The sequence below is a fragment of the Pseudorasbora parva genome, chromosome 11 (assembly GCF_024679245.1).
Source record: "Pseudorasbora parva isolate DD20220531a chromosome 11, ASM2467924v1, whole genome shotgun sequence".
Taxonomy (NCBI): domain Eukaryota; kingdom Metazoa; phylum Chordata; class Actinopteri; order Cypriniformes; family Gobionidae; genus Pseudorasbora; species Pseudorasbora parva.
In genome coordinates, this window is record NC_090182.1 from 5,448,537 (window position 1) to 5,471,146 (window position 22,610).

At 39.3% G+C, this 22,610-nt stretch overlaps 1 protein-coding gene across 1 annotated transcript in view; it reads left to right on the forward strand.

Moving 5' to 3' along the window:
- Positions 1-18,605, forward strand: part of arhgef9b (Cdc42 guanine nucleotide exchange factor (GEF) 9b) — an 81,742-nt gene extending 63,137 nt beyond the window's left edge. The window contains 2 exon segments of the mRNA XM_067456858.1: positions 13,187-13,341; positions 13,344-18,605. Coding sequence (XP_067312959.1) covers positions 13,187-13,341; positions 13,344-13,415 — 227 coding nt within the window. The 3' untranslated portion in view covers positions 13,416-18,605.
- Positions 18,606-22,610: the final 4,005 nt, after the last annotated feature.

Sequence of the window (22,610 nt, forward strand, 5' to 3'; positions counted from 1 at the left end):
CTGGACTGAAATAAATAAACAATATTTTGTTGATTAAGCTTATGTATTCAGTCATTATTCAATGGTATACTAAATATATATGTGAAAAATTACTTCTCATTGTTCTCAGGTCAAATATTTATATGCAATTAAAATGCGATTAATTTCGATTAATTAATTACAAAGCCTCTAATTAATTAGATTTTTTTTTTTTTATCGAGTCCCGGCCCTGATATATATATATATATATATATATATATCCATGTTATATTATCCAATGAAATCATTAACAACAAAACGTATCTTTGTGGTACAGAATATGCATCTGAATTGGTAAATTACAAATGCATAAATAAAGTTGAGAATAATGTTTATTTTTTTATTTAATATTTTATAAAAGCAATATAATGTTTGCAGTCATGCTCAAATTTGTGAAAACGGCTCTCTTGCTCTTGTGATATTGCTTAATTATATCACGTTATAATATAAAAAGCAGATCTCATATAAATACTTTTTTGCAACAATATCAAATAGCATTTGTTTTCATTTTGATGTCATTTTTGACACAATCCCTCATTTCAGAACCGGCACAAATAATTCAAAGTATAAATAAGTTATAGGTTTCATCTGAAGCAGTACGTTTTACATCTAAATACATAAATCATGCTAATTATTAAATCAGACAATGCACTGACAATATAGTAATATCCCAGCAGTTGTGGTCTTGGCCGGTCTAGAAACAAAAGACCAAGACCTTAAAAATGGTCTTAAAACCGGTCTCGAGTACTACAACAGTATCTCTGGGAATGTATTATCTCTTGTATGGCAAGTCCAATTCATTTTAGCAAATTTGAGTGGGTCATTCCATTAAAAAGATTCAAGAAAAAAAACGGGTAACACATAAAGTGTTACCCATTTTTTTTCTTGAATCTTTTTAATGTAATGAAAAAAAGTGTACTAAAGTATTTACAAATCATTTGCAAACTGGTTAATCGTTTATAAACTGTAGTTAATACATTAAAAGACTATATACAAATAGTGAGTTCTTCATTCATTAGTGTAATTAACAAATTATTGTTTAGCTAATATGTAGAGTTAAGTAATGCTTTGTTAACAACATGATATTAACAGTAAATTGTTCTCACTTTAGATTAGGTCATGGAAAACCTTTATTGGACATTATTATTAAGAGTTAATTCAAATGTTTGCAAATGCGTTGAGCCTATCCCCCAAAACTAAACACAACCCCCTAATATATTAATAAAATTTGGTTCACCCAATCAAATGAGACGCAAAAATTATTTTTTGTGGGAAAGAAGAAAAGTCCTGCATGCATGACTATAATGGCTCAAATACATGAATTTAGATCCTGTTGGATGAGCGCTGATCTTCCAGTTGTGTGTGCTTTTATTCTTCAATACAAGCGTGCTTCTGTTGTAAGACAGAATTTATCATTGTCCATACCTAAAATTTCTTGAAAGTGCTATCGGCTTTTAGATGTGTTCATCGCCATTTATATGATATATGATACTTAATTGTTGTGTTTTCAAATGGCCCACAATCATTAAACATCGACATACACTTCATCCACCTTCTCAATGCTGTAAATTCCTACTTAAAAGATTTATTCAACTCTAAGGTAGCCTGATATACATCACATTCTCCCATGCCTTAATCTTGGACAGAAGAGAGAATGAATCTGAATCTGAATTTGAACTGAATCTCAGTTTCTCTAAGTTGCATGCGATTGGCTGTTCGCTCTGAGCTGACAGAGAAAGTTAATGAGCAGCATCATGGTATCTATAAAGCCTGATTCAATTGATTTGGTTTTGTCAACTCAAAACTAATGCAGTAACCCTAAGTTTGTTCAGCCACCATCATGGTACAAACCCTTCTCTATAAAAATAAATGTGATCTACTATGGTTTACTAATGTTTGGTGAAGCTGCAAACCAAAGCCCAGAGAAAAAGCTGTGTATACTGTTTACATGTACTTGGTATTGTCAGAACGGGACACGGACTCAGTCTGCAGGCACCAAAATACAGTTTATTGAAATAACAGGAGTAACCCAAACGGGCTAACAATAGTCCAGATAGAAACAGCAGAACAGAGGAGTCACAAGTCTTATCAAAATCTGGACTGGACCAGACAAAAAAAAAAATCCACAAAGGTATAGAGTCAATAGCAGAGCCTTCTGCCGAAGAATATTAGGACTGTCAAGCCTGAACCAGGCGGAGAAGCGCAGCACGAGGCACAGAGTAGGCAGGGCTGGCGGCGCTCAGATGGCACGTAGGGATGGCTGATGCGAACCTGACGTTTCGACGCTGTGTCGAGATCCCGAAGCGCGGATGCTTCGAAACACTGCTCCGAGCTGTGATTCGACACACCCATGTCACGTGACTACCGCTAAACGAAGCACTGAAGTGTTTCATCAGGTGCGCCTGTCGAGACTGCTTTGATTAAAAGGGGCGGGAACAAACCACACAGTACACACATCTCAATGAACCTCATTCCCCACAGTTTAAAAGTGAAGTTAATCCATCTTCACCTCATGGGTTTAGTGAGAGGAGAGATTTTGTGAGATAAGTGAGATATATTGTGCGCTATGGTTAGTTATATTTAGGCTAGATTTAAATGAGATAGGCTATATTGACTGATCAGTGACAGATAGGATAGATATAGGCTAGGCTAAGTTAGAATTATAGATATAGAATATATAGAATTATATATATATATATATATATATAGATAGATAGATAGATAGATAGATAGATAGATAGATAGATAGGTGATATATTTTTGTTTTATTTTATTACTTTGTCTAATAGGGACCAAGCATATTCATGAACATTGTTGTATAAAAATACACCATGTAAATATGCCAGAATTAGTAAAAATAACTACTTTTCATCTGCAGTCCCAATAGGCAGATAACAAAAATAACAAAGACAGCCAACAATCATACAACATCAGCAAGATTATGTCACATTTTGTATACTAAAAAAAGTGTACTTAAACGCCTAAAATTATCAAAGCTTAAAAATGTATGCTTCTCTAAAATATCACAATGATGAAATGACAATGCTTTTTTTTTAATCAAAAACGAAATCTCGTACTACATCTGGTGTGGGAGCATTTCCAATTGGAAACACCACATAAAGTGAGATATGTGTATTGTATTGACCCAGAATGCAGGATCCATTAACTTAATTTTCAGTAATTTTCACTCATTTGTATGTCATAATTCATATTTTTTTATAAAAATGTTATGGAACAAATGACACATTGTGGCTTTATTTCTTTTAATAATCTTAATTTTTCAAAAAAACAAAACAAAAAAAACTAAAGTTATTTACAATGAGGAGGCTACAGGTTACAAAACCAAGTAGTTGTGAGCCAGATGTTAAAAACGTTTTTGTTTTTTTTACATAGTAGATCACATTCAAGGTTATTTCAGATCAATACACGCCAGTGTCCACTAGATGGCGTCATGGAGACGGGTGTCGGGTGTTGTTTCGAAGCTTCGGCACATTTGCTTCAACTGTTTCAGTGCTTCACGAAGCCTCGGTCTGCCCATCACTAATGGCACGTGAAGCAGGGCAGCAAAGGAGATCTGTGGTCAGCGTTAGAGAGCGAGACCAGGGCCAGATGCAGAGGGAATCCACCTAAGGAAAACAGAAGCGTAGAAGAGAAAACAAAACTAAAAGATGAAGACCCAAAGGCAAACAGTCCTTAAAGCTTGGTCTAACAAAGACAGGACAGAAATCCAAACTCAGAGAATACCAGACAACCAGACTAGAGGAGTGCTTGCACAGCCACACCAAACAATGAACTGGCACAAGACAACACACAAGAGGGACTTAAATAGGAGATCTAATAGGTACAGCACAGGTGGAAAGAGTGAAACAATAACGAGGTAATGCGTGGAATAACAAGGGGGTGGGACCAGACACCACAGTGACAGCACAGCACAAGATGACTTAAAGCAAGCCCAAGTGCTCCAAAACACAAACACATGACAGAGACAGGACATGAACGGACAGATCAGCCCAGGGTCATGACAGGGATTGTTTGGTCTCTACCTGAAACAATCATGCTTGTTGTATTCTGCTAGTATAACGATAAATGACACAAGACTATGTTATGTATGATGCTTGTTTTTGTTTTGTTTTTCAATTTAGGCATATATCAGAATTGAACTGAATACTCTTTGTCTTAATCACAACAATTGAATATTTCCTGTTCTTTAATGGCTCAGTTCACTTTAACCACAATTCAAATAATAGCACTACCACTAAAAAACAAACAAATGTATGTTATGGAAAAAAAAATCGTATAATATTGTACAAATACCTCATATACAGTGCACCCGGAAAACATTCACAGCGCTTCACTTTTTCCACAAAATTCATTACATTTATTATTTTCCCCACAATTCTACAAACAATACCCCATAATGACAACGAGAAAGAAGTTTGTTTGAAATCTTTGCAGATTTGTTAAAAATAAAAAAGGTAAAAATTACATATGTATTCACAGCCTTTCACTTGCCATGACACTCAAAATTGAGCTCAGGTGCTCCTGTTTCCACCGATCGTCCTTGAGATGTTTCTACAACTTGATTGGAGTCCACCTGTGGTAAATTCAGTTGATTGGGCATGATTTGGAAAGGCACACACCTGTCTATATAAGGTCCCACAGTTAACAGTACATGTCAGAACATAAACCAAGCCATGAAGTCCAAGAAATTTGGAAACTGGAGGAAACTGAATAATTTAATTAATCCCTACAGTGACGCATGGTGGTGGCAGCATAATGCTGTGGGGAAGTTTTTTAGCGGCAGGAACTGGGAGACTAGTCAGGATTGAGGGAGAGATAAATGCATCAGCGTATAAAAACATCCTTGATGAAAACCTGCTCCAGATTGCTCTGGAGGTTTATCTTCCAACAGGACAACGACCCTAAGCACACAGCCAAGATAACGGAAGGGTGGCTATGGGACAACTCTGTGAATGTCCTTTAGTGGTCCAGCCAGAGCCCAGACTTGAACACGATTGAACATCTCTGGAGAGATCTGAAAATGGCTGTGCACCGATGCTCCCCATCCAACCTGATGGAGCATGAGAGGTCCTGCAGAGAAGAATGGGAGAAACTGCCCAAAATAGGTGTGCCAAGCTTGAGCATCAAACTCAAAAAGAACTGAGGCTGTCATTGGTGCCAAAGGTGCTTTAGCAAAGTATTGAGCAAAGGCTGTGAATACTTATGTACATGTGCTCCCACCCTTTTTTTATTTTGAATACATTTGCTAAGATTTCAAACAAACCTCTTTCACATTGTCATTATGGGGTATTGTTTGTAGAATTTTGTGGAAAATAGTGAATTTAATTAATTTTGGAATAAAGTTGTAACAACAAAATGTGGAAAAAGTGAAGTGCTGAGATAACTTTCCGGATGCACTGTATGTCAAAATATCAAGGAAATGTCCCTTTAAATACTCCTATTCATCATATATAACCCTAATCTATACGATTGAATGATACATTTAAAAAGATGTTACCACATAACTAGCTATGTTAGGGTTTCAACAGCATACACGGGGCTTTTGTAGCATCTTTACCAGGAATCCTCTTCAAGAGGACATGGAGAAATCACAGAATAGTTCTGCATTAAATGAAGCATTATAGCAATAATTAGATTGAGTAGTTCATTTTTTTTTCTAACAAATTTCTTACCATTTAACTGATAATTCAGATGTTGTTTGCCAGATGTCCACATTTATAGACAAGCAACAATGAAAAGACACAAAATTGGATTCATGTTGATTTCTTATTTATGTTCTGTAAAAATATGTAAACAGATTTTATATTATATGATTACTGTATTATATAGGGGCCAAGCACTGAAGGTGCATATACACCTACTGTATAGTTTTTATGTTGTTTTGTGTGTGTGTGCGTGTGTGTGTGCGTGTGTGTGTGTGTGTGTGTGTGTGTGTGTGTGTGTGTGTGTGTGTGTGTGTGTGCGTGTGCGCGCACATTAATTTGTCTTGTGTACTTCTGTACACATTTTTTCAGCAGATTGACATTTTGTAACAGCACCACCTATTGGGCAAAAGTTAGAAGCAATTTGATGTTGTTGTTCTTCTTTAAACCAGTTTCCCTAATATTATCGCAGGGAATGCTATACTAGTTGTAATGGTCCTTCTGCACTTTTGCTTGGCCCCTTAATATCTGCTTTCAGTTCTGTCTATTTTTCTTTTTTATAATAGTTTGTAACCTAGTGATTGTAAATGTGGTTTATAGTGAATATTCTACATTTTATATTTTATAGCTTAATGTTTTCTTGTCATATTTACTGTGAATCCTCAATGCTTCACTGACAAACGGTGAAGTATGTTCTTGAATTTGCAGATTCATTGATAGCTATCATCTTGAGAAAGAGGGCCATTTTATATGGACATGGTATCAAAATGATAAAGGTATTTTTATAAGCGTTTAAAGTAGAATTAGTTTTTATACAAAATGCCATGGCAACTACTTTGAAATGCAACTATAATAAAGCTATAATAAAGCAATTATTGCTCTCTAAAAAAATCCAAACCTAAGAATATTATTAAACAATATGTAAAATAGGACTATAGATATTAGGGATAGTTCACCCAAAAATTACAATTCATTATTTAATCATCCTGGTTTAGCCGATCTTTATTTTTTTCTGAAGATAAATGAAGAAATAAAAAAATACTTGTATTTGTCCATATAATGGCAGTGAATGGTGACCTTTTTGAAGAATGCAAAAGTATCAGAAAGTAATCATATGAGACTTGTATACTCCAAGGACCGCATTTACTAACAGATAGCACCAGTGCAATCCCTCTTTTTCCTACTGTCAGGATCATGGACGGCATGGACAGGGTTAATTTTGCGGCTGACTTAATTGGATATGTATTTGTAGGAGTTTCCCTTACAGACACAAAAATTATGGGAGGAGATTATTTAAATGAATCCTGCAACGTGATTTACTAAGGTTTATGCTCGTCAATTTACTGCATGGCCGTCGGAACCATTGTGTGTGTGGGACAAGACCCACCCACTTTTTACGACTCATGATATTGGACCCACTCACTTTTACCATCTCTAATTCAGCACACGTCTGTTAACCTACTATTAACTGAGAAACACTTATTACACGTTTGACGCTTTATTTCCTCTTTTCTAATATTTTCTCCATTTTTATTGAAAATAAATGCCTTTCCGATCTGATAATGTGATGGGAAAAGGCAGTAGAGAAAGTTCGGCAAAAGGCGGATTCGAACCTCTGATCGATTTGCGTCTAAACTTGATGTCGTGCGTCTTACCCCTACTCTATAGCCACGGTAAATAACTCAGTGATTTCTGTCATTTTGTCTGTCCCAATCAATTATTTAGTAAACGCGGTATATTTGTATTTAATGTAAATGGCATCTAACATTACGCTAGTAAAAAAAATTCTGAGAGAGGACCCACCCACTTTTTATTTGTTTCCGACGCCCATGATTTACTGATATTTGTGACATTATTTAAAGACACACTAAACAGTGAGTTTGAAAAACACTGTTGTTTAATCAACCCAAACAAACAAATGAATATGATAAAGAGTGGATGTCTTTTTATCATAGCTGAAGCTATGCAAAACAATGCTTCGCGAAAAATAAAGCGAATAAAGATGACAAGGTTTTTGCCAAGCGGCAACCTCCCACGATCTCTCTTGAAGCCAATACGGAAGTAAAGTAAACTGCAATTCCTCAACTGGCCACTAGGGACAGGCTCCAGAAGGGAATCTCATTGAGCCCCATGTTAAAATGCCCAACTTTACAGCAGAAAAAAACATGTTTACAGCCTGGTACAAATTGTGGTTTTGGCTTATTAGGCTAATTTTGATCTTCATGACAACTGTGAGGGGGGTGAATTTTTGTATAACTCATTCGTTTGCGTTACATAAAGCCTTAAAGTTCTGCATAATTAAGGGCGTGGTTACAGGTGGATAGCCATTTATCTGCCGTCTATAGTCATTTTGTCACCTAAGCTCCGCGCACATCCCGCCTTTTTGCCCATTTTCTGTTATCCGGGAGTGACACGCGTTGACTCGATCACAAGATGGCAACGCCCAGCTCGCCCATACTTTAAGCTTCAGAACGGCTTATGGGAATCCTATGGGTGACGTCACAGACACTACGTCCATATTTTTTTACAGTCTATGGTTTTTGCTGAGGAGCTGAAGACGGCTTCTTGGCCATATGCATGTTTTTTTTTTATTTTTATGTTCCCTCCATCATGGAGTACAATTGTAACATTGCCAAGACGTTCCCTAAAAGGAAACCACATCTGCCACATCTGGACACTTGTTCTAAGGAAACTCAAATGAAAGGTCTGTCCAAGGGCTGAATGTGCGATAACACTTCAGCTTTATTTCCATCCGATGTGTGCCACAGCGCCATGTTCATCCCGGAACTTGTAAATTGATAAAATTGACCAGTCTCATATGTGTCAACCCTGATAAAAGTTACCGAGGATGCCATATACCCCAGAAGCCCTAATATTTGAGAGGAGCCACTGTTTTGTACTTAAACAAATTTAAGTAGTTCATCACTGAATGAGCATCTCAATGGGCCTCTGGAAGATGTGCTATCATTGTGACCAAACCCTTATTTGCACGGGATTAGTTTAACATGGGGAAGTGGGGTGTCTGGAATATTAATGGCCAATTCGCACGAGATAAGACATCTCAATAAATCTAGCATAAGTGGGAGGGGTAACTCACTTTAGGCACCACAGTAACCTCCTTGTTGTCATGTACGTATGACGTTGCTTCCTGTTATCACGTAAGCAAACACACAACATGCGCCAGTCTGAACTCCTATATACATATACACGTTTTATAAAACAGTTAGATCCAGTCTAACGATTCTGATTGGATTATATTTGTAGTAGACACTTTACCTAGAGCTAAAAGAAGTGTTGTGTCTCTAATAAGGGCTTTCAATCTTCTTTTTTGCTTGAAATTATATGTGGAAAATAGAATATATGCCAGAGTTGTCCCACCACCTACAGCGCAGCCTCTATGACTTTGGTAAAGGTGCGAGGGGACAAGAACAACCCAAAAAGAAGGACCTTGTACTCGTAAATGCCCGCCCTTTAGAGTAAGGAAGAATCGAGATGAAGGATCGTTCATGTCTCGATCCTAAGGAAGGATTGAGACATGAAAGTACGCACACTTGAAGTCTATTGTCGCAAACTAATCCTAGTCTCTGACACATGTCAGGATGTCTCTGAGTGAGGGAGCCTGTGAAAGGCCTGATTCAGTAATCGTCAATCCAAAATCGGTCTGAGCCCACCACCCTTCTTTTGCACTGCAATCGGCGCTCCTCATGAGGGACCTCAGAGTGCCCCTGCTCTGCCCCACTTACATTCGAAGAAGCATTCCTAAAAGATGCCATTATCATGCAAAAAACAAATTCTCACATTTTTGAAGGCAAAATATCTCAAAAGTTGTGATTATATATCTTACCAATCCTGACTCTTTCTCCCAGTCATCTTTTATTTTGATAATGTTTTGCTGATGATAAATAAAATGCAGAGCATAAACATTTGTGAATTGACCTTTAGAATTTTTTGTACATGACTTGTACACGCAAGTGGGACACAGAGGGAAGTCATAGGGGCAGGGAGGCCTTTCACTGCTGTTATATGGACAAGCATGAGCAGAAGATTTGTGTTCCAGAAAAGAAAGGTCATACAGCTTTAGAAAAGGGTAAATAATGACTCAATTTTTATTTTGGGTGAACTATCCCTTTAAAATGCTCTGAGTACTGAAACACAAAAAAACTGAAGCAAAACGATTGTGTTTCAAAATGCCATGGAAACTTATTTTCTTTTCTTTTTTTGCTAGAAAACCAACTGCCTATGTATCGGTTCTGCTTATATCGTATAGTTGGACAAAACAAATCCATTTTGAATTGCTTAGAATGCTTAGAATCATGTATGACTGTAGTTCGTATTTATTGATTTTGTCATGACTATGGTAAAAATCTGCCAAACAAATACCATAGTTACTTCATAGTTATACTATTTGGTCACATGATGACCTAGAGCCCAGTTGGTTACAAAAAGGTGTCTTAGAAAATTGAAACAGAATATCGTATTTTACGGGTTCTGAGAAAAGCTTCCGCATGTTTTGTTTGCAGATTACACTTGGTTTGATATTTTGAATCCAATGTAGTTGTAGGGGGGGGGGGGGGGGACACTCAGTTTCAGTCAATCTCATGTCAATATTAAGTGCTTATAGAGTAGAATCGCAACCTTCATATCTCAGAAAAGTCTTTAGCTCTATAATATCTATAAAAGAAAGAGCGGCTGAAGGCTTATCGTGTGGGCGGAGCTAAAGAATCACGAGCATGGACAGCTATTGCGTTGAGAGCGTCTGAAATCTGTGACGTCCTTAAACGTAAGGGGGAGAAAAAACGTTATCCTAAATAAACCATGGAGATCAATCAGATTTAGCCATACATATGATCCAAAATCAGATCTAGAGGCTGAAATTAAACAGGAGAAGCAGCAACGACGACTAACAGACGTCACAATGGTGTAATGTTAACTTATATATGCTTAGCGGCTTGTCATACTCGCGAGTTTTACAGCATTTGTGTGTTTACTCGTGGTTTATGAGGACATCATTTGGTTTATGGACTATTGTATGCGATTTAATGTTAGCAGTAGCAAGCCAAGCGGTTTTACACGTCAGACTAGTGCGTATTTACATAGAAAAGCATTGGAATAGTAGCACATTCGAGTCGATAGCTAACAACACAAAGACATTTGAAGGAGTTTTACTCACCGCCTGCTTCAAACACATGACCGTGAACATTAATCGCTGGAACCACTTTATCTTTCAGCATTAGACGAGCTACAAATCCGGAGTTGAACTGGGCTTTGTTTATAAACCATCGTCGCTGAAATGCAGGGAAAAAATAAAAACACTTTCACAACTCTGTTACTGCTCCGGAAAACTCCAACCACTGTCCCATTAACGCTGGGTTCTTTGGGAAGCTGAACAAGGTTGTCTTGCCCTGACAACCAAAAACACACTTCTTTGGTGACATTGTTGGTTTCATGAAATCCTGTGACGGAAGCGCAGCCAGTGAGCGTTTGCTCTTTCTCGCCTTTCTGGGAGAAGATCCCGTATGGCCCGTACAAGGATCCGCCACACTGCAAAAAATGCTTTTCTTACTTAGTATTTTTGTCTTGTTTCTAGTCTAAACATCTAAAAATTCTTAAAACAAGAAGTATTTACTAGACAAGCAAAAGTAATTGTCTTGTTTTCGGAAAAATAACAAAAAATTAAGTTTTTGCTTAAAGGGGCGGTGAAATGGAGTATTTCTGTGTTAAAAATACTCCTTCCGGTTTCTCACAAGTTTCGGAGAGTTTTTTTCGAGTATGGCTCGGATTGACGTTAATAGAGCGGAAGGTCCTTGTATGGGCCGTACGGGCTCTTCTCCCGGTAGGGTGCGCACGCGCATGACTAGCGCGAGAGAGGAAATGCACGCCCATAAACACTTTCAGCTGCAGATCCAGTCGATCAGGGCGCCGCGCTCCACTTTATTCCTATGGGTGACGTCGAGCGACTTCAACGCTTCAGCACAGCATTACGGGAAGGCAGCGCTGCATTTGACCCGATTTGAACGCAGAAATGACGGGAAGCTTCACAACATCGCTTCAGTCGCGTCGCAAAAGTGGATCTCCACCATTCACTGCTGTCACAGGACTTCACCAAATCATACCAAAGAAGTGTGTTTTTGACGGAGCGGTCCCAGCGATAAAGGTTCGGTCGTGCTTTGGAAGCAGCCGGTGAGTAAAACTGCTTCAAATGTCTGTGCTGTCAGCTATCGTCGCGTGAGTAAACATCAGTAAACGACACGATCGCGTGCTTCGTCATTCAAATGCGCTAACGGTTACTCCATTGTTTGTATAACGTTACACTAGTCTGACGTGCAAAACCATTTTGCTTGCTACTGCTAAGGTTTAGTTGCATACAATAGTCCATAAACCGAATCATGTCCTCATAAACTGCGAGTAAAGACACACAAATGTTGACAGGCCACCAAATACAGTCCATACCACAGAGACGGACGTCCTGCTGTTGCTGTTTCTCCTGTTCAATTTATTTCAGCCTCCGAATGATCCTGGATCATATATCTATTAGCTGAGATCGATAGCGATGGGTTTCTCCACGCTTGAGGACGTCACCGCTTTGCGCGCTTGTCATTCTTTAGTTTCGCCCACACGATACGCCTCCAGGCGCTCGGTTTTTTCCGGAAAGACTCGGTACAGCCTATATTTCTTTTATAAATATAATAAAACTAAAGACTTTTCGGAGATATGAAGGATGCAATACTACTCTATAGGTACTCAAGATTGACATGAGATTGACTGAAACTGAGTGTTTCACCCCCCCTTTAAAATCAGCAAAAAAATCTGCCAATGGTGTCAGTAAAATAATGTTGTTTTAAGATTATTTTACTTACCTCACTGGCAGATTATTTAGCTTATTTTAAGCAAAAACTCTCTTAAATTTGAGTTATTTTTTCACAAAACAAGACACAAATTTTAACTTGTCTAGTAAATGTTTCTTAATGTAAGAATTTTTAGATATTTAGACTAAAAACAAGACAAAAAATACTAAGTAAGAAATGCATTTTTTGCAGTGATGTCAGATAGACCCACACTCGACAAAAACTTTCCGAAACCAATGAGAAACCGGAAGGAGTATTTTTGGCACTGAAATAATCCATCAAACGTCCAACTTTTTTTCTTTCTTTTTTTACTTTGTCCAAGTTTAGCATTGGAATCTAAGTCTTTAACAGTGTAAAAGCTCAGTTTACATGAAACAGCATTTCATTGCCCTTTAATTATGTATATTATCCACTTTGTCATCAAAAGAGAAGTGACCGTTTTTTAAAACACTAACTGTATTAACTATGGTATTTAGTTGGAAACTGTGGCTAGTCACCATGGTACATTTTAAGGGCTGTACTGTATGCTATGAAGCATGATTCATCATTGCTGTGCATTGATTATTTTGCTTTGAGCATTGACACTACTTTCCCATTGGCTATTTTTTTGTCATTTCTTAAACATCTCCTGTCTCTTTCTCTTTACTTTGTGCTGAGCAGGTTTGAGCCAGAGCAGGTGTGTCTCCCCGTCGGACCCCTCGTCTCATGGACCCTTCTTTCTCTCGGATGACACACAACAGTCAGATGTAGTCGAATTCCATGTTTCCAAATCAGGACAATCTCCATTCTGGCAAAACTTTAATAAGTTCACATCATTAAAAAATGGGAAAAAATAGTTCACTCTGAATTCTCCCAGCCAATTGAGTTCAAGTTCAAGTGTATTTATTGACAGTAAAAAAGATCATGAACCTCCATCTGGAGATAACTGACTGACTGACAATCATGACCCTGATATGATCAAACCTGTCAAGCGCCCAAACAAAGATATGCTGTATCATTCACCATTATTGTATCTTCACCACTTCAACTTCGCATTGTGGTATTTTGAAGACAAAATTCAGTAGAATTGACCAGCATGTGGTGCTCGTTGTCCTGCTGTGTCAATGATGGCAATCAAGTTGATATTTGTCTCACAGATTGTTGATCAAAACCATTTGATCCACAGTCCCTCTGTCTACAGTTCAACATTGGCATGAGGATACTCACGTATACTATACAGCAGGGCAGGGGTCTCCAAACTCGGTCCTGGAGGGCCACTGTTCTGCAGAGTTTAGCTCCAACTCTAATTAAACACACCTGAACCAGCTAATCAGTGTCTTACTTGGGCCCTCCAGGGGGGTATTCCAGAAAGCAGGTTATTTGACAAACCCTGGTATGTTTAAGTTAAGTAAGTAAGCGGATAACCCCAACTTTCGGTTCCAAAAACAGAAGAGAAATGAACCTCAGGGTTAACACATAGATCAGTAGATCGTTCTCTGGGATGCGTTTTCATGAAAATCGAATGTGAAGAGTTTTATCATTAAACACAGATTAGCTTATAACGCTTATCTATAGGGCATAGAATAAGTCAAATTAAATCACTAGTTAACACCACTAACAGCTTAAAATAGCCTAACACTAACACGGCCGCATAATGAGGGTCCCTACATGCAAACCGAAGCATTGAGAGCTTTGTAAGAGTACAAACAGTTTAATAAGAAGATACTTTATAAAGACAGTACATTACACGTTCACAGACAGCAGCCATCTTGGAAAACGACTCGATCCATGAACGGTGTGCTAAGTGAGCTGGTCGATAGGAATTAAGTGAAATCTAATTACATGGAAATGCATGAACTATATCTGTTTAATATATGATTGACTAACTACAAGGGAAGATGGCGTCCCATACGAGACTCAAACTCCATGTCACAGTTCATCACTTAGCACAGCGTTCATGGCTCGACTTTGACTTCTCTCTTGAAGCCAATACGGAAGTAATGTAAACTGTAATTCCTCAACTGGCCACTAGGGACAGGCTCCAGAAGGAGCAGAATCTCTTTGAGCCCCATGTTAAAATTCTCAACTTTACAACAGAAAAAAACATGTTTACAGTCTGGTACAAATTGTGGTTTTGGCTTTTAAGGCTAATTTTGATCTTCATGACAACTGTGAGGGGGGTGAATTTTCGTTTACGTTACATAAAGCCTTAAAGTTCTGCATAATTAAGGGCGTGGTTACAGGTGGATAGCCATTTATCTGCCGTCTATATTCATTTTGTCACCTAAGCTCCGCCCACATCCCACCTTTTTGCCCATTTTCTGTTATCCGGGAGTGACACGCGATGACTCGCTCACAAGATGGTGACACCCAGCTCGACCCCACTTTAAGCTTCAGAACGGCTTATGGGAGTCCTATGGGTGACGTCACGGACACTACGTCCATATTATTTTACAGTCTATGATTCAGACATGTGCCCTGTGTATCATCAGCTTTAGCGTCTGTTTGCATGATGAATCATTGACTCGTCGCTCTGTTGAGACTGTCTTGTGTGTTAACCAGGAACATATGGTGTGTTCAAGTCATGTCGTAAAGATCGTATTTACGAGTTAAACGCACATGAACATATGCACATAGTCATAAATACCAGTGGGAAGCTCTGGATTTTCTTTAAAATGAGTTGGGGCGTTAGTGAGAACAAGGCGGAACACAATATTTAAAGGTATTAGCAGCGATAGTCAGGTTTTTCTTTTTACAGCGATAGCATATGATAATAACTAATAGCATTATAATATAACAATATAATATGTAAAGATAAAGTTTACAGTGGCTACATAAATTAATTAAAAACATAAATAAGCAAAACACACCTGATGCACATTCCTTGTTCTTCATTTCTGGAAGAAGATTTTAAGAACCTTGCTGTATTTTTGTGTAATTAATTAAGAGAAAGTACTTCGCCATCTTGAGGAAAGTGACTTGAACGCACATGACATCGTAAACCCAACTTCCTACTTCATAAATACGATATTGCTTGAAGGACTTGAACGCACCCATACTCAGAGTTGTCTGAACTTATTCCCGGACGCGTTTTTGGAACCAGCATACCTTGAGTAAGCAAGGTTTGGGTTAATCAACCCAGAGTTAAAGGTATATATGACGGTAATTTAAGCTTGCTTTCTAGAACTCGCAGGACCGAGTTTGGAGACCCTTTCTATACAGTATCGTTTATAGACAGGATGTAAGATTGTAAGCGTTACACATAATCAACAATCAAATAGCCTAAACAGGGTATTGCTTTCTAATTTACAGTGGTGATTTTGTCAAACTGAGGAAAACAGAGTATGACAATAAGATTATTCTTAGTATTAGTTAACAAGCATTATTCCAGATTTGTGAAAGTGTCACAATCTTGTATCATGCTCTCCTCAATGAATCTCACATGTTGTATGATATTGACTGAACTCATTTCATATGATAAATATAGATGTTTTTGTATGTCTATAAAAGGTAAAGTAGATTTTTGAATTTGCCTCCAAAGGGGGTTATTTTTGATTGTAATTACTCTCTAGTAAGCACACTGAATTCATATGCATTGTATTTGAGTTTTTTTTTAATTGTTGTTGTTGTTGTTGATTTGTAATAGCTACTCTGAATACTATTTATTATTGTAGTTAATGGCAAATATTGAGCAAGTTGTTTTTATGCATACAGTAATGTGCAGAAGTCTTGGGCCATGAATATATTACCATTCAAAAATAAAGGTCATTTATTTACTTGTTATATGCTATGTTTCCTTTGTCTAATGCCATGTCATAACCATATGGCCTAAGAGTTGTGTACAGTGCTGTGCATAGATAGCACTACACATCTAATGTATGCTAATGAGAAGAAACTTCATGACTGTTGATAGACTTTGATAGAATTTTCAATCAAGTAAATTTACAGTAAATGAATGTGAATAATAGGAGAGCAAAATTCAGTAAAAAAACGTCCAGTAGTGCCACAGCACAGGGGTGTATAGCGGAAGAAAGGTATGACTTATGCTGCCTTCACATGCTATCGCAATGATCATAAATACTAGTTTCCTAGTTAAAAAATAGGACAAGGACTTGTCTGGCTTTCATCAGAACAAGCTTAATTTAAGACTGAACATTGGTCTGGGGAGTCTGCTCGGTATTTTCTACTGCACAAGAGGAGTGATCAACGAGCATAGTTCAAATGACACCGTGCGCTATTGGGTAGTCCTTCAACCAATCAGACCACAAGAAGCGGGATCAACGGGCAACGACCCATCGCTTCTCTATCCGTCGGCGTGTTAAACCCGCCTATAGCGCGTCAGGTGGATGAGCCAGTCTGTGATTGGTTCCCGCAAAAGTGTAACAAAAGCCGTAGAAATGAATGTACAGGTTTCCAGACTGAGTTGCCGGGCGAAATCAAATCAGGCAGATCAGGCTGGGTTTACCCTCTCTAGACATGAACGCCATCTCAAGTCAAAATTTAAATGCTATAAGCTCGTAATCACGACTTCAGACGTGGGAAGTAGGACATTTAGGATAGCACGTGAAAGCCGCATGAGTACTCAATATGTCTGTGAATATTGGTTTATGATTTAGCAGTTCAGAAAATGGTGATCAGCTTCTCCCTTTCTGATGACATTCAATGCAATGAAATCTGCAACCTTTAAGCCCCTTTCACACTGCGATTCCGGCAAATACACGGATAATGCGACCCGGCATTTGTTCCCGGGCCGCTAGATTTGGTCCATTCACACTGCCAGCGAAATACCGTAATATGTGCGCTTTCACACACAACCCGTAACGGTCCCGGGACGAGTTGACACGTGACATCCTGATGTGACGTATAACGGCGAGCGATCTCGGCTTCAGCGCGGATAGTAAGGAGCTCCGTGGTCTCGACTTGTGTCCAGTTTGCGCTCATTTCTGCTTGTTTAATTTTAGTTTCTTTTGTATACGCACACTCTCTGCGTTTAAAACACCGACGAGCTCTTCTGGCACTGCAGGGTTGTATTATTGAAAAAACAAGCTCTAGGAGTCGCACGATAACTACGTACACGTTGCGGCATTAGTTTTGGCTTTTGTTCACACAGCTCGTCCCGGATCGAATACCGCAATGTTACTAGGGTCCCCGACCTGGGTTCAATTCGGTAATCAATCCCGGGACGTGGTTGCTTTCACACACAAGGCGACCCGGCAATGCTCCGGGAATATTGCGGGTCCGACGTGCAGTGTGAAAGGGGCTTAAGAGACCCATTTCCTTGCTTTGAGTTATAGCTTTTCAAAAGTGGTCTGATCAGGCAATGCCCATTTAGCATTGTTTGTTGAGAATGTATCTAACAACCTTTTGTATGATTGATTGCTATGCCTTTACTTTACATTTCTGTCTGTTACTGACATCAGGAAATTAAATATTTGTTCAGCCTCTTTTCTGGATTTTAAGTTTAAAGTCTAACGTTCAAGAAGAAACCCTACTGAAATTTAAAAATAGCCTACATCCACATTCATTTATTGGTGATTTGTGAAGTAGAAGGCTATATTTTGCACAATGCGAAGTAGACAATGTAAGCAGAAAATGTGGGATGTGAAAATTGATTTGTATATGAGCTCATATCTTTAGATACACCTAAGCAGTTATGTGATTAAATCATAACTCTATAACCTATTGGTGTTCGGTAATAATGCACTCCCTTATTTACTTTCTTATGAATGTTTAGTATGAATTTACATATTGTCAGCTGTAATGATGTGCTATGTTTTAAAGTAAAGAATGAAAAATAAGTACTTTCTGTTTTGTTTTAATTTGAATAACTTAACCAATGTTTGCTTCTCTGTTTTCTTGTTTCCTTTGTTGTATGTTCCAGTTTGTCCTTAGTTATCGTGGTTATTATTGATTATATGATTAATTATATGATTAATTAGATCACACCTGTTTGAAGTTGAGTTCATTATTTTGTGTATACAAGCCCTTCCGTTCATTGGGTTCTTTGTCTGGTGATGGTTGTGTTTTGCGTTTGTATACTCTTGTTGGATTACTGCTTTTGGTTTGTTTTATTAAAGAAAACTATATTGTTTGAACTACATCATCTTCTTCGTCATCTTTGTGGACCTACCCATGACAAAACACCAAAGAATTTGGAGATTGCGGCACTTAATATAGTTCCAGAAGGAGCTTTTCATGGACCAGAGGGAGCTATAATTTATATTTTTCAAAACAGCTGAGATCTGGAGGACTATGTGGAGGAGTTTAACATCTGCCACCATGCCACATGTGATGACCTTCCGTTATGGAAGGTTTCAGGTGTGGGCAGGATGATGAGATCAGCTTCCTGATGCCAAAGGTGGATACCTACTGGACCCTAGAAGAGTATATCAACTGCAATCTGTTGGTGGATGGGGTCCTCAGTTACTGTACGTGATACTGTAAAGGATACCATCTCCATCATCCAGCCCCACTTCACAACCATCCCCGCACCAGATCCAAAGCCCAGCCAGCCACCTCCCACACCACACATGGAAAGGATGCCAGAGCCCACCGCAGACGGAGAGCCCAAGACTGACGTGATGAAGGAGCCAGAGCAAGGAACTGAACCCACCATAAAAGTTTTTTTTTAAATTTTGCATTTATATAGCGCTTTTTAAGGCATTTAAAGCGCTTTACATTGAAGGGAGGATCTCCTCAACCACCAAAAAGTTCAGCATCACCTGGATGATGTGACGGCAGCCATATTGAGCCAGAACGCCCACCATTACACCAGCTGATTGGTGGAGAGGAGACCGAGTGATTAAGCCAATCAGCAGAGGAGGATGATTAGGAGGCCATGATGGACAGAGGTCAATGAACAAATTTGGCCAGGATGCTGGGGTTAAACCCCTACTCTTTATCGAAGGTCATCCTGGGATTTTTAATGACCACAGAGTGTCAGCACCTCGGTTTAACGTCTCATCCGAAGGACGGTGCTCTTTGACAGAATAGTCATCACTATACTGGGGTGTTAGGATCCACACAGAGCACAGACCACGCTCACATACACACGGATCCCGGGTCCCACAAGATGTCTGACCAGGTATGTAAGCCAGCAAATACATGCATGACAGTGGGGTTGCTAGTGGAGCATGATGGTTTAGAGGAAAATCCCACACACACTCCCACTGCTGAGGGTGAGCTGCAGCTGGCCTCTCTTGATATTTATGAGGATTTAGAAATAGATCGTTTTCAATCTATTTCTAGGTCCCGCCCATCCTCGAATCATCTTCATCCCCACTAAAAGGCCCTTATCTCATTCCTTATCGCTGGTTCCGCCCAGCACCAAAGTCTGTGTCATATGTCAGTCTATGACTGCTTCAAAAACTCTTCTTCATTAACTGGATGTTATTTATCATGCTCTAATTTGCTTTGTGACTGGAGCTTCATTTAACACTCATCATTGTCACTTGTATTCTTTATTGAATTGGTCTTCTCTTCATTCTCGTAGAAAAGTTCATTGGTTTCTGTTTATTTATAAAATTCTTATTGGGAAAACACCATTATATTTACAATCACTTCTTAATAGTTGTAACATTAGTCGTAATCTGCACTTTAGCTATTTCATTAATTTATGTATACCTAATAGTCCATACCGCTTTTGTTCGTTGTTCTTTTCAGTTTTTTGGCTGCCTACGATTGGATTCATTTGCAGCAGACTTTTTTAGCTTAGTTTATTTTTTTTTTTATTCTCCTCCTTTAAGAATTCTATTTGGTCAATGGTACAAGATCGCTGTACTTGTTTTAAGTTATGTGTGTGTTTTATATGTTATCTTTATTGTTGTGTTTTTGTATTTATTTCTATTGTATTGCACCTGCTTCTTATGCTGCCTCTTGGCCAGGTCGTTATTGTAAATGAGAACTTGTTCTCAACTGACTTACTTGGTTAAATAAATAAACTAATGGACAAAACTCCCGCCCAGCCCCCCCTGCTTGCCTCCTCTACCCAGCCAGCCAGTGCTTCAGCCCCACCTCCGCTGGCTCCCTCCGGTCCCTTGTTCTCCTCTGCTGACTTTACCCTGCATGATCCACCTTGGGTCTTCCGGTCACCAGCTCTACCTTGTAAAGTGGAGTCCCTGGCTTCGCCTCAGGCCACAGATCCTTTAACTTTAGCAAAGCCTGTCTGCTCCACCTTAGATTCTCACCCCCCTTTGCTCCACCATGGACCATCATCTTCTTGATCCACCAGGCTTTACCTTAGTCAGACATTAAGAAACTGGTTCTAACTCTTGCTTCGAGATGGGCATAACCTCTGGTGCAGACTCTGAGTAAGACATGCCCTCTGGAACAAGTTCAGGAATGCACATATCAGTGGGTGCTGGCAGTGGCATGGACATGTCAGTGGGAGAACTGGAGTGAACTGTGGAAGCTCTGAGGAAACTGGATTGACAGGGCTGAGGTCTTCCTCCACCTCCCCCAAACTGGATTTATAGGATTGAGGACTTTCTCCGCCTCCCCAAAACTGGATTGATAGGATTGAGGTCTTCCTCCGCCTCCCCAAAACTGGATTGATAGGATTGAGGTCTTCCTCCGCCTCCCCCAAACTGGATTGATAGGATTGAGGTCTTCCTCTGCCTCCCCAAAACTGGATTATAGTGTTGAGGTCTTCCTCCGCCTCCCCCAAACTGGATTGATAGGGTTGAGGTCTTCCTCCACCTCCCCCAAACTGGATTGATAGGATTGAGGTCTTCCTCTGCCTCCCCAAAACTGGATTATAGTGTTGAGGTCTTCCTCCGCCTCCCCCAAACTGGATTATAGTGTTGAGGTCTTCCTCCGCCTCCCCCAAACTGGATTGATAGGGTTGAGGTCTTCCTCCACCTCCCCCAAACTGGATTGATAGGATTGAGGTCTTCCTCCACCTTCCCCAAACTGGATTGATAGGACTGGGGTCTTCCTCAACCTCCCCCAAACTGGATTGATAGGACTGAGGTCTTCCACCGCCTCCCCCAACCTGGATTGATAGGGTTGAGGTCTTCCTCCACCTCCCCCAAACTGGATTGATAAGATTGAGGTCTTCCTCTGCCAAACTGAAATATACGGGGAGGTCTTCCTCTGCCTCCACCAAACTGGATTGATAGGGTTGAGGTCTTCCTCCGCTTCCCCAAAACTAGATTGATAGGTTTGAGGTCTTCCTCCGCCTCCCCAAAACTGGATTGATAGGATTGAGGTCTTCCTCCGCCTCCCCAAAATTGGATTGAAAGGGTTGAGGTCTTCCTCCGCCTCCCCCAAACTGGATTGATGAGGAAGACCTTAACTCTATCAATTCAGTTTGGGGGATTGATAGGGTTGAGGTCTTCCTTCGCCTCCCCCAAACTTGATTGATAAGGTTGAGGTCTTCGTCCGCTTCCCCCATCAGGAAAGAGGAACCACTTAGGGAATCAGGTGTGTCTCCCACAGGCAGTAGAAAAAGGGGATGCCCGTCCCCACTGGAAGAACAACTTCAATTTCATTCCATATCTACGTAATAGATGAGACCCAGGAACTTCTCTACATATATTTATCTGGGGTAATTGAAGGACAGCAGCTGGTCTTCATGTTGGAATGTAACTCTCACTGGGCTCATAGTGAGGTCTGGTCTTCTGTCAGGAATGCAACATACAAAAGACAGACAATGAATCTATTTGTGAGAACTAATAATTGAATCCAGGCAGGTAAACAGGTAAGTGATCAGGTTTGTATTACAGAATAAGAAGACTGCTACACTGTGAAGATAAACTTTAGTTAAAGGGGTCATATGATGTGATTACATGTTTTCCTTTCTCTTCAGGGTATGTATCTGTTTGTGCATGTGTAAGATCTGCAGAGTTACAAAGATCAAAGTCTCAAACCCAATGAGATGTGTAAAAGTTAAGGCTTTTTTTTTTTTTTTTACCTAAAACCGCGTGAACACATTGCATTTAAACCAAATACACAAAATAATGTTTTTTTAGAACCATCATATGACCCCTTTAAGCCTCAAGGGTGGAATGAACAGAAGATGGGACAATGTGAATAATTTCGTAAAATGACAACATATATGTTTTTTGTTTGTGTGCATTCGTTCATTTGATAATACTTTTGATTT